Source organism: Falco peregrinus, chromosome 2, assembly GCF_023634155.1.
Source record: "Falco peregrinus isolate bFalPer1 chromosome 2, bFalPer1.pri, whole genome shotgun sequence".
NCBI lineage: Eukaryota > Metazoa > Chordata > Aves > Falconiformes > Falconidae > Falco > Falco peregrinus.
The window spans coordinates 54,238,537-54,250,722 of record NC_073722.1 but is presented as its reverse complement, the minus strand read 5'-3'; the positions used below and the strand labels follow the sequence as shown (position 1 = coordinate 54,250,722).

The window sequence follows — 12,186 nt, the reverse complement described above, 5'->3', positions numbered from 1 at the left end:
GCTGGCTAGAAAAAAAAAAAAAAAACTGTAGCTTTGACGTTGCTGAATTAACTGAATTTTTTAAAAGCTCAGTTAAAGAAACTTTTTAAATCACTTCCCAAACTCAAATGTTAACAGGTTCCATTTTTTACCCTAAAACTGACCTCTGAATCAAAATGTGTTCTAAGACTACAAAGTGATAGCTCATTTAATAATAAAGTATTCACAGACTTAAAAGAGTACCTGAATATAGTATTCAGTGTTAACACTAGCAGCAATAACCTAACAATTAAGTACATTATATATCCTAAAATATCATCCTTGCTAACACCTAAACTTAAAGTAATTTTCATTTTAGTGAAGGTATATTATGATTATAAGCTACTTGTTGAAACCATAACTAGTGGAAATGAGAAACTTGATATGAAAACCTATGACAACTACAATTTTAGCTCTGTAAAAAAGCAAGGAGGAAGGCTTAAAGTAGATACATGAAATTGCTTGGTTACTTTCCGTGGTGTCATTAGCGGTAAAGCTGAACTATAATATCTGGTAGACATCTGTGAACGGTCAACCTGACAACAGAAGTGTTTTGAAGTTAAAATTACACAATCGGCTATATGAGCTGGCTAAATTAACCTAAAATGTACCAAGAACAGGTCCTGTGGCAGACACACACCTACTTCCCAATTACACAGGCACTTAAACATAAACAAAAAAATCCCAACAGCACGTACTGTATCCATACTGGAGTACTCCAGCTCAAGAATATACATTCATAAGCTGGAAACAAACCAGATATATTATGGAGATGATATAAATCAGTCTTGCCAAGACTTTAAAGGCAAATCTCGTAGATTTGTATATTAATACCCTCAACAAAATAACTACAGGAACAATTAAACATTTTAAGGGGAAGTTGTTATTCAAGTTTGAGGTTCTTTTTGGGGTTTTAGGTGTGGGGTTTTTTTTACCCTCTTCACCACCCCCCATCCCCACTCTCTAGAAATATCTATACAGTCTTCAGTACTTAAATGCAAATACATCAGACCATAGAGTAAATGTACTTTTGGATAGATCTTAGGTGAGAACATATTCATTTAAACTTACAGAATAACCGTGCTTTAGCAGACAGAATAAGGGGAGATACTTCACTTATAAATCACTGCTATACTATCACGGCTACTAATTATTTCGTTGAATTTTCCTAACTCTGATTTTGACTTGCATCAATAGAATAAGCTGTGTAACAGAAGCAGACTTTAACAGTAGGAGAGAATTCTTAGTTCATAAAAAGTCATAAAAACATTTGTATGGTAAGCCCCACAAACTTTCTGCTAATTGATTCCTTTGAATCATTCATCGGTGCAGCTCCCAATACTACTTAGTCAAAGGTCTTAATCCTGAAGTTAAAAGCATGGCAGTAGACATTTTTCTCCAGTTACAGAGATCCCCAGTGTGGCCATCAGACAAATACATCGTTCTGGATGTTATTTAATCTGCCCCAGGTAATCAATCGATTGCATTAAAAATCCTGAAGACACTGTTCTGTTGCAGGTATTGCCTTAGTTAAAATAAACTGGTAAAACCTGGCTTATCAATCAGTGTTTGGAGAAATACACTAGTCTGACAATTAAGGTAATTTAACAGCTAGATACTCCCAATGCCTTAAAGTTTCACATCAGCTGCGAAACTCTGAACACTTCTGAAGGAACAGGCCACCTATTTAGGAGTCTAAATATGGCATTAAGAACCCAACTTCAGCAACTTGCTCTTCATCTAGTATTGACTAGTACGTGTCATCTAGATTAGACATTTAAACTGTGCATTTATTAACCAGTACTAAAACCATCATATTGAGAATCTGAAATCCTCTGAATAGAAGCGGTTGTAAGACCGAAGCAACATGACAGCAGTTTATATTAAATATCTAAAACTAACACCTGTTGTGACATACAATCTTAAAAATAATTTTGCTTCGCCAGTGTGTTTTGTTTTCTGTGAAAACAAGCACATTTCAGAAAGAAATGAAAAAAAATAATATCTGCATTTGTAAGACATGGTACCTCACCATAAAAAACAGCTTTTAGGACCATGAACATTGCACATACTGTTTGTATGGACAAATAGGAAGGACATATCAAGGTGAAAAACACCCAGACATGCCGTGTATTACCTTAACTCAGAAGAAACACAGAAACTAAATTCCTATTCACTGAATGCAGTATTTTTACTAGAATGAAAATAGTTAATGAAGTGCATTATTAAACTGTTATAATAGATTTTAGTAAGTTTAATTTGCAAGACATTAAGAATTTATATTAAGCTTGCAATCAAAATAGTTATAGTTAGCAGACACTGCATTTTTTAAAAGAAATTTAGAAATTGTTAATAAATTAATGGCTAATTTTCCTCATCCAAGGAACATAAATGAAAAAACCAAATACACAGAACAGTGATTTCTGTGCTTGTTTTAGCTACAGAAATGCCAGAAGCGTATTTTTTTTTCCCCCAAGAAAAAAACATTTTTAATTTTGCACCATTGTTTATTTTGGTGGCTTTTTTTTTTGTAGTTAAGAACAGGGAATAAGAGACAATATTAGTACTGTTTAACTTCTTGACACGCAACGTAGAAGCCAACACTGGAATCCAGCAGGCTGTATAAGGTCAGTGGTGCCAGGTATGTTCTTGTAGAGAATTAGATTATCTAAATAAGGAGCCTAGATTCTCTCCAAGGAGAGAGAAATAGGTGCCTCAATTAAATGCTTAAGTTAGATGGTGTGAATACCTGACAAGATCCCAATTGTTCCTAAATGATTCCAGTACAATCCAGGTCAATCAAACCCCTTCCTATATGAAGTACCTATAATGGTGCAAGCAGTGTGGCAGAACTTCAACTTGCAGACATAGTTTTGTCTATGAATGAACTTTAGTTTGTGTTATCTTACAAACCCGAGGGAGGAAAAAAAAAAAAGGTTCTTACTGGGAGTCACATAAGAAAAACGGCTATTGGCTAAATATGCTCATTTTTAAACGTGTTGCCATGATGTTTAACTACTTTTATTTAAAAACAAAACAAAAACTCTTGAACTTTGGAAAATTCCCCTGAGATGTCCTTCATAACTGCTGTAAAGAAAAGCACCTTTGCTGTAACTCATGCAGCCACTGAAGTTTTAACTACAAAGTACAGAAAATCTGCTTTCATCCCTTTAGTGATACACACAATTACTTACTCAATTATCAGTAACGACATTCATTGTCATTGGTATATTAGTTTAATGCCACAAAACATTATTTTCATCAGAAGTTATGTCAGTTCTATACTGGGGACAATCAATCAATGCAAACACCAAAGAATAACGAGGTTTCATGGAAGGGAAAAGCTTTGAATTTGTATGTGATTCCTCTGTGGCTTATCTTGTTTGCATCAGGTACATGTTTTACAGAAACTGGATGAGCAGCTGACACTGCTGAATGCCATTTGGACTCAGCAAAAAATATACAGCATTTTAAGAAACGGTAGCAGTACATTAACTATCTACAGAAAGTTAGTGAAGACACTGGCTTTTCTAAGCTGTTCTCATTTGCTAAGCTTGAGCTAGCTGAAGTTTAGAGGAGAGGTGTTTTGTCCCCTGCCATACATACCGTTGTTAAAGATGGCACAATCGTCAGAAAAGTATCCCACAAAACTGTGAATGATACAGTATGTATTCAACATGCATGCTAACATGTGTTTGCTCTTTGGAAACTTGCAAGAAATGGGTAACTTCTACATACATACAATAATTTCATGCAAATTTTTCCAAATGGCACAAAATTTAATTACCGCTATTTCTGACTATCTTCTGCAATTGCTACTGTATCTTTAAGAACCCTCAATCCAAATACCTCAGCCTTTTATGGAAGGAGACAAAGCAGTACAAATTAGCAAGATGGGTGTTTGACAGCATTGCCATTGCCAAGACAAGTCCTGATGAAAAGAAGCACGAGCTCCAAGCTCTATTTAACTTTTTCATTATGACTTGCAAAACGTAACAGTCATCACAAGGAATTAACCATATAACAACTGTCTAACAACTGAAAAATAAAAACACAATTTCAGTGTAGCAAAGTAATTTATGGAAACATCTAGTACTCCCACAATAGCAGTAGATAACGCTGCAACCCTTCAGAGGATTATTTTTACTGTGTTCTGCAACTATGACTTTATATACATATGGAAGATTTAAGCATAGATGGATCTACAGCATAAAAGTAGCCAAACAAGTCTGTCTAACTGGCTGCTCTGGTGTTCACAGGTACCACCACCACCAATTAAGTGTGCCTACCTTCTTATTTTGACACCATCTCTTTTGACACCATCTCTTAAACATAAACCAAACCACATACCAACCCCCAAACGGAAACATTAATGAAGTTAAATTGCAAGGATTTTTTTTCTACCCTAGAAGATAAAAATGATTTATAGTTTGAATGCACAGGACTTTTGTTTAGACATAAAATGAGTTAATCTATACTGGATGACCGCCACAGAAGCTTCTGAAAGTTCAAAGTAATAGTCATACTGACTTATAAAACATATTGAATGAATAAATACGTTCACAACTTGTGCTTAGCTGCATATGATTTCCAACGTATACATCACCGCAGTTTCAACCTATGATGGCATAAATATTTTTAACCCTGTTCCTTAGACTAACGTCTTCAGGAGACATTTTCAGTGTTTACTTTTAGCTGTTCTTGGAGCCCTCCACCATAAAGCATTACCTATCCACAATCTGTTTTCCCTAATAGATCGGGTTAAATACATACAGAAAGGTACCTTTTTTCTCATCTTTCCAACCACGCAAAAATGACTCAACTATGATACTCCAGCTAGCAAGGGTACTTAATGGAACAGGTCTTCACTGTATAGCAAATCCTCAAGTTTTCAGGTCCAATGCACACACTTGGAGCACAATTTAGGTTATGTCCAAAAGTCACCATTAGCCTCAACAATACTGCAAGTGACAGAGCTTGCCTGGACAGAGTCAGGACATGGCCTCTTGTGCCAAATGAAACTCCACCAGCAAAGCGGTAAAGAAGAATTGGAACTCTAATGGGAAATCTGGTTCCAGGGAGCACCCTTTTGCCACTACTACAGCTATGTAAGGATCAGCTTGCTAACTGATGCAAATACAGCTCTACAAACTCAAAACAACTGACAAAACTCTAGGTTACTCTGTGTGAAACCTAACAAAACTCAACTGTAATAGCCTTATGTGGAGATAAAGAAACATTTTATTTTCTCTGCATATTAACTTTTTTACTTTTGCTGGAATGTAGTAGCTCAGTGTAAAGACAAAAACAGAAGCTGACACACGCGTAAAAAATTAAAACGTACAGAATTTATGGAATAGCTGCTTTCTATTTTAAAATGCATTATTTCTAAAATAAGTAGCCCAAGGCTTTTTTGCAACAAAAAAACCCATGCAAAAAACTACAAATTGTTAGAATGGCAACTGAGATTTGAATCCAAAATAATAGATGTCTCTGCTTACAAGAAACGTTATGACTAAATGAATACAGGCAGGAATGGGAAAAATAACATTTTACCAACAGGTAACTGAGGTTAAGGTTAAGAGACTTACCTAAAGTCACATAAGATGTCACTGACAAAGTCCAGGAGGTGCACCCAAATCTTTAGTTCTAAGACACACCCTCCTGTTTAACACTTCTAAATACAGGGCTTCCATTCAAAACATAATATAAAAGTTGCTAGAGTATGGAGGAAAAAACACCTAACATGCAAATGTCACCCTAGAATACCAGTAAAAGACAACATGACAAAGACTCAGAAGGGCAGGCGAACAAAAAAGATCCTGAGTTTTAAAGGAATTTAGAAGAGTATTAGTGTTATCATAGGCAGAAAGTACTTGCTGGATTAAACATTTTGCTTTATTGCTGTGTCAGTGGCTACAGTTTCTATCTTTCTTGACAGTCAATATTCTTAACTGTGAAAATCATATATTGCTGAATGCACAGAAAATGCTGGGGTTAGTTGTTAGAACTAAAAATAATATACAAATACACAATTTGTACACAAAAGTATCAGGGCTGCAACCCCTGTTTAATTCTCCTTTTAAATGAACAAAGTCAAAATGCTACGCAAGACTATGAACACAACAGTTACATACCATCCTTACCTGCAAAGGAAGCAGAGTATTACTGTTGTTGTCAGTTCGGAAAACATTATCTTCAATCCATGATTTTGGCGTCACTGATGGAGTGGAGCGAGTAAATTTAGGAGGAGCTATGACATTACCAGAAAAGGGCTTCTTCAAAGGAGAGATCTGGTTCATAGTTCCTGGAATTCCCATGTTTCCAGTTCTACGATGGTCTCTGCCATGCATTCCTCCCCAGGATATATTTCCTGTGCTCCAGCCGCTACTCTGATTGCTCCAGGGTGACTGCTTCAGAAGAGGCTACAAAGAAAGATTCATTTACATTATTTTGAAGATACTTGAAATCTTTTTCTACTTGAAAAAAACCCCACAAAACAAACAAAAAACTGTTAAGAACCAACCACCAAGTAATCAATGCACAGAGATTTCTATAAACTACTCTTTCCTGATAACATGTAAATTAATTACTGAGGCAAGGAAGTAAACAGCATCATAAAAAAACCTTGTAATGCCAACTCCCCCATACACCCCAAAAACCCCCACAGTAATTGTGCAAACAACTTAGATTATTGTTTTAGTAACTGGTAGCATTCTTTAAAGCTATGCAGTACAACAATTCCAAGGTGTAAAACCATGTTAAAAATAACCCCCTGAGACCATTTTGTAATACATTACTTAGTATTATCTAGTGGGAACTCTGTAAAAATAACACAAGAATTTCAAAAGGGGTAAATTTTTAAAACTATTACTAAAATAATTATTAGCCTACTACTAACAAGTATTTCTACTGAGTAGTAGTATTTCACTACAGCAAGCAGAAACTTAAAAGATTGAAATAGATATGGCAGATTGATTCCACACCCCACCCCCCCCCCGCAGTATTTTGAGTATCATTGTCTCAGTATTACCATGCAAGAGCAAAAAGAGGACTGATTACTGTACCGAGACTCTGTTTGAAGGAGCTATCTTAACATTTCCACATTAAAATGTGTTATACTGAAGCCACTGCTCAAGTATTTCTGGAGTAATGAACGGGACTATCTGGGGAATTCTACAGGGTGGAATCCAGGGGTTGTTGTTTTTTGTTTTTGGTTTTGGTTTTTTTTTGAGTTTTGGGGTTTTCTTCATATTTAGACACAGCATGAAGTATTTTTTGTATCATTCAAGTGCCCTATATTCCTCAATATGAAAACAGAAGCAGTCTTTAGAGGAAAGATTTTACAGGATGGTAAGTTTTTATTCCTAAACCACAACTTGTGCTAAAAAGTGACCTATAGTGGTTGTCATACTACCAAGAGGTGGACCCACTGAGCCTGACTGACAGCAAACAGTACTTATCCTTAGCATTCTCAAATCTGTTCTTGGAAAGGCTTTTTCTCAAACATAGAAATGGGGGGTGGGGGGTGCACATGTGTGAGATATTCTAAGTTCAGTTCTTCTGTGAAGTCACAGCACAGCAATTTTACCTCTAAGTTTCACTGCAAGCAACACTCAGCTTGTTAATTCTAATAACTTAAAAATGTAAAGCATATTAATGTTATATTAGATAAAATAGAACTTTCTGCAGACAAAGATACAACTATAACAACACCCTCCCCCCCCAAAAAAAAACAACAAACCAAAACCCAACAAACCAACACAAAAACCCACTAAAGCCATTTTTGGTCAAGTAATCAGGAAAACAACCCATTGTATATAATTATAGATAATTATGTTGTAAAACTTGAATACCTGGGTTGGAATTTTGGGAGAGGCAGACACACTATTGTGAAACAAACCTTAAGAGATAATGCTGAATGTTAACAAGCCTGTAATATTGCTAACTATGCTGTCATGGCACTGTTTTAAGTTTACCTACAACTTGTAACTGAGAGAAAATTCCTGTACAGCTCACTGTTGGAGAATGGCTTTGGAATTTGTTTGAAGAGGGTTATTATAGATGTTAAGGACAACCAGCTCCCAATCACGATGCACCCAAGTCAGTTCTTGGACAAGCACACAATGCACAATTCCAGCTCTGATAGAAATGCTTCACAGATCCAGCTCTACCGATTAAACCTGACAGGATTTAATGCTAGAATAGAAGAAAATTCAAGACGAGGCCTATGTAACTTTGGCTTTCCATAACTGAACGATTGGAGCAAGACGTGGCTGTAATGCACTAGCCTAATACTAACGTGGATCTGCTTTTCTCTGATTCCTTACAATGAATATTCCGTTCCAGGAAGAAACGCACACTTTTACACTTCCATTTTAACACGGGATCGTTATGTCACTTGATTAAAACCGTAGCAGAACTACGGTAACCCGAAACACAGCGCCGTCTTTGCACACAAAATTCAAGTGATTTCGGGCAAACCCCCTGAAAAGGCAACAACCTCGACAGCCTTCCCATCGGAGCCCGCTTTCGGTGACCCGCGCCCACCCACCCGGCACGCCCAGGGGGTGCGAGGGCAGGTTTGGGCTGGGGAAGGGGCTTCCCGGGGAGGCGGCGCCGGCCGGAGCTGTCAGGCTCATTGTTCGGGGACGCCGCGCTCGCTGCGGGCGAGCAAGGGGGTATTTTGACGGCGAAACTCCCCCTTGACACGAAAAGGAGCGTTTATCCTCTTTTGTAAGAGGAAACCCCCTCCCCTCACATCCCGAAAAGAAGCGGCGGCCCCGGGCAGCCGACGGCGCACCGAGCGGGGCCGGCACGGCCCAGGGGACGCGGCCGAAGCGGCCGCCCCGCCACCTGCCACCCGGAACGGGCGGGGAGCTACGGCCGGGCGCGGGGCGGGCCGCTGCCACCAGCCTCCCGGCCCGATCCCTACGACCGCCTTCCCCCACACCGCGAGCGGGCCGCAAGTGCCCTCCGGCCGGCCGCCCGCGGCCCTGAGCCCGCCGAACGCGACGGGGCGACAGCGGCCGGGCCGGGCCCCGCCCTGCCTCCGCCGCCGCGGTCTCGCCGGGCTGTCACCGCCGCGCAGCCTCGCCCAGCGCCGGCAGCGCCGGGAGAGAAACCTCCCGGCTCCCGCGACCAGCTAAACGAGGGGCGCGGAGCCCCCCTGTCTCGTCCCGGTGCCCTCCTCCCGTCCCCCTCCCCGCCCCAGGGCTGCCCCTCGCCCCAGGCTCCCCCCCGGAGCCGGCTCGCCCGGGCTCCCTGCCGCCCCGCCGCCGCCCGGTACCTGGTGGTGGTTGTAGGAGTTCCTCTGCTGCAGGAAGGCGGCGGCGGCGGCCGCCGCCTGGTGTTGGTGCTGGAGCTGGGGGCTCACAGGGGATCTCCGGTTCTGCTGCTGTTGCTGCTGCTGCTGAGGTAAATTCATCTGCGGCGGCGGCGGGGGGGCGGCGGCCGAGAAGGGGCTGCTGAAGGGCCCGGCGCAGGGGTTGTGAGGCGACACCGGCGAGAAGCTCTGGAAGAAAGCGGGGTTGATCGATGACGGGATCCCCGGGTAGAAGCTGGTCTCGGATTCCGGGCTCGGGGGCGGCATCGCGCTGATCTGCCCGCCGCCGCCGCCGCTGGAGACCGGAGGCTGCTGCGTCTGCTGCGGAGGCGGCGACGAGGTCTGCACCGACCAGGGGGTGCCGAAGCCGGGCAGCGGCGGAGGAGGAGGGGAAGCCGCCGAGGAGGAGCCGCCCCCGCTCTGGTGATGGGGGCTGGGGATCTCCGGGCTCTGCAGGCTGCTGAAGCCAGAGCCTAGCCCGCCGGGCAGGAGGTTCCCGGGGCTGCCCAGCAAGTGGCTGTTCGGGGGGGACTCCATGGGGGGCAGCTTGGCTCTCGCCTGCAGATGAGGAGGAGACGGAGGCGGATTCACGCAGGAGGCGGCGGCCACCCCCACATTGGGGTCCGCGGACACCGATCCCCCCGGGCAGGAAGGGGCGAGCCGCTCTGCACCCCCCCTGTCCGCGCCGCCCTTCTGCTCGGCGGGACTGAGGGGCCGGTGGTGCGGATAGTCCCCTGTCCGCGGCGGCTCCGGGGGGTGAACGCTGAGGAGCTGGAGCTGCTGCTGTTGCCTGTGCTCCTGCTGCTGGTACTTGTCAGTGGGGTGGCTGAACTGCTGCTGCTGCTGAGGGGGGTGGTGATGATAGTCTGGGGGGTGGTGGTTATTCAGGGGGTGGCTGCTGCCGAGCTGGGCTGGGCTGCTGAGCTGCTGCTGCTGCTGCTTAAACTCTTTCCTCTTCTGGCTCAGCTGAGGAGGCGGCGGCTGTTGCTGCTGCGGTTGCTGCTTGTTTAAATCCTGATGGGGGCTGAGACTGGGTTTAAAGTCAGAGGAGGGGTGGCCGAGAGGGGGGTGTCCTGATGCGGGGCTGCTGCCCAGCCTCTCGCTGCTTGGCTGCTGCTGCCGTGTCACCCCCAGGAGCAGCTCATCCTGCATGTTTTGATGATGCGCAGCAGCGGCCGCTGAGGGGAACGGGGAGGGCGGCGGCGACCCACCGGACACGCCGCCGCTGCCAAGGGAGCCGGTTACAGCGGGTGAGAAGTGGCAGGAGGCGGCGGCACGGGAAGCGGCCGCTGCTGCCAGGGACGGGAAGGACGCGGCGGAGCCAGCGCCTCCTACACCCAACAGCGGGCTGTGGCTGGAAGTCGCCGTCTGCGGGAGCCCGCGGCTGCGATCCCCCACGCGATGGAGGGGGCTCCCCTGACACCGGCTCAGCGGAGGGGTGAACTCCCCACCCCGGCTGTCTGAAGAGACAAAGATAATTAATAACCTTAGGGGGGAGCGGGGAGGGCTTAAACACCCGCCTATCGCAAACCACTACATGAACCAGAAAATAGCCACTTTCTAGAATAAAGCCCTCTTCCTCGCCATCACCTCCACTATGTGCTGGCTTTCTAAAATGTCGGAGCCTTTCGATAATAAATAATCCGATTTCCCCCTCCCCCCCCCTTCTGATCTATCGGGACCCACGGCAGGGCGGCCCTTCCCGCCTACAGTCGCGCCCACAGGGATCCGCTACACCGCAATAAATACCCCGGAAAGGTCGTTCCCCCCCGACACCCGCCCCGCTCCCCGGTAGCTTCCCCGCCCGCCCCCCGCTCCCCTCAGCCGCTACACCAGAACGCGGGGGGGCCGCGGGGCGCTTCCCAGCTTGGCACTAGCGGGGAGGGAGGGAAGCCGGCCGGCCGCCGGCACCCCCACAGGGCAGGCGGCCCCAGTTCCCACAGCAGGGCTCCGCCAGGCCACCAGCCGCCTCCCCCGCCCCCACTGCCGATTCGGAACCGGGCGCAACGCCCTTAAAAATGCCGGAACAGCCGTCAACGTTCCGTCACAGCCCCACCCCCTTGCCCACCCGGCCGACCTTGGTAACGAGCCGGAGGATCCGCCCCCTCATGAATAATGCATCACGCGGGCGGCCCGCCCCTTTTGCCCTTCACTGGCGCGGCTCCGGGCGGGGTGGGCGCTCGCGCTGACCAACGGCCCCGCGCACGGCGCCGAGGAGCCGGGTGGGCGCTCCCACTTCAGCGAGGGGGAGGTGACAGCCTTTTAGTAAGCCCCTGCAGACCCGCTGCCCTTTTGGGAGAGGGAGGCTCTCGCTGGGCTTCGACGACGTATCGTCTCTCAAGCGGGAAATACCTGAAATAAAATGATTTTATTTGTTTTTTCGGCAGCGGGTGCGACCGGCTTTTCCGTCTGTAGGCAGGGAGGGTTGGTGGTTTCTTCCGCTGCCCGCGATCCCGTTCGGAGAGGCGGGGCTTCGCCTGGCGCGCCGCTCATTTGCAGTGACGCAGGGGCGCGCGCTGCAGGCGGGCGGGGCGCGAGCGCGGTGGCACGAGGCGGGCGGGTGTCGTAGGCGCAGCGCCCGCCCGCCCGCCCGCCCGGCGGTGCGACCCCCGCCACGTGCCCGCAGTGCTCGCCGTGTCTGCCCGGCGGTGTGTTGCCCCCCCGCCGCCGTGTGCCCCCTGCCGTGTGCCCCCAGTGCCCGGCGGCTGCCTCGGCGTACCCCGCTTGCACCCACCCGTGGGGCTTGCTGCTGGGGTCAGGGGGCTCGTCATCGCCTCGCAGCCGCTCCACCTGTGTGGGATTGGCGGGGCAGTCCTGGGGTGCCAGAGCGGGCTTGCTCGGCT

The 12,186-nt window shown here is 46.4% G+C and overlaps 1 protein-coding gene across 4 annotated transcripts in view; it reads right to left on the bottom strand.

The window, feature by feature from the left end:
• CPEB2 (cytoplasmic polyadenylation element binding protein 2) overlaps positions 1-11,340 on the bottom strand; it is a 55,161-nt gene extending 43,821 nt beyond the window's left edge. For 3 of the 4 annotated variants that reach the window (XM_055794986.1, XM_055794988.1, XM_055794989.1), the window contains exons 1-2: positions 9,308-11,340; positions 6,165-6,443 (exon numbers count right to left, since the gene is read on the bottom strand). In XM_055794986.1, coding sequence (XP_055650961.1) covers positions 6,165-6,443; positions 9,308-10,495 — 1,467 coding nt within the window. In that variant the 5' untranslated portion in view covers positions 10,496-11,340. The remainder of the gene's footprint in view (positions 1-6,164; positions 6,444-9,307) is intronic. The other variant, XM_055794987.1, reaches the window with a different exon arrangement.
• Between the last annotated feature and the right edge of the window lie 846 nt (positions 11,341-12,186).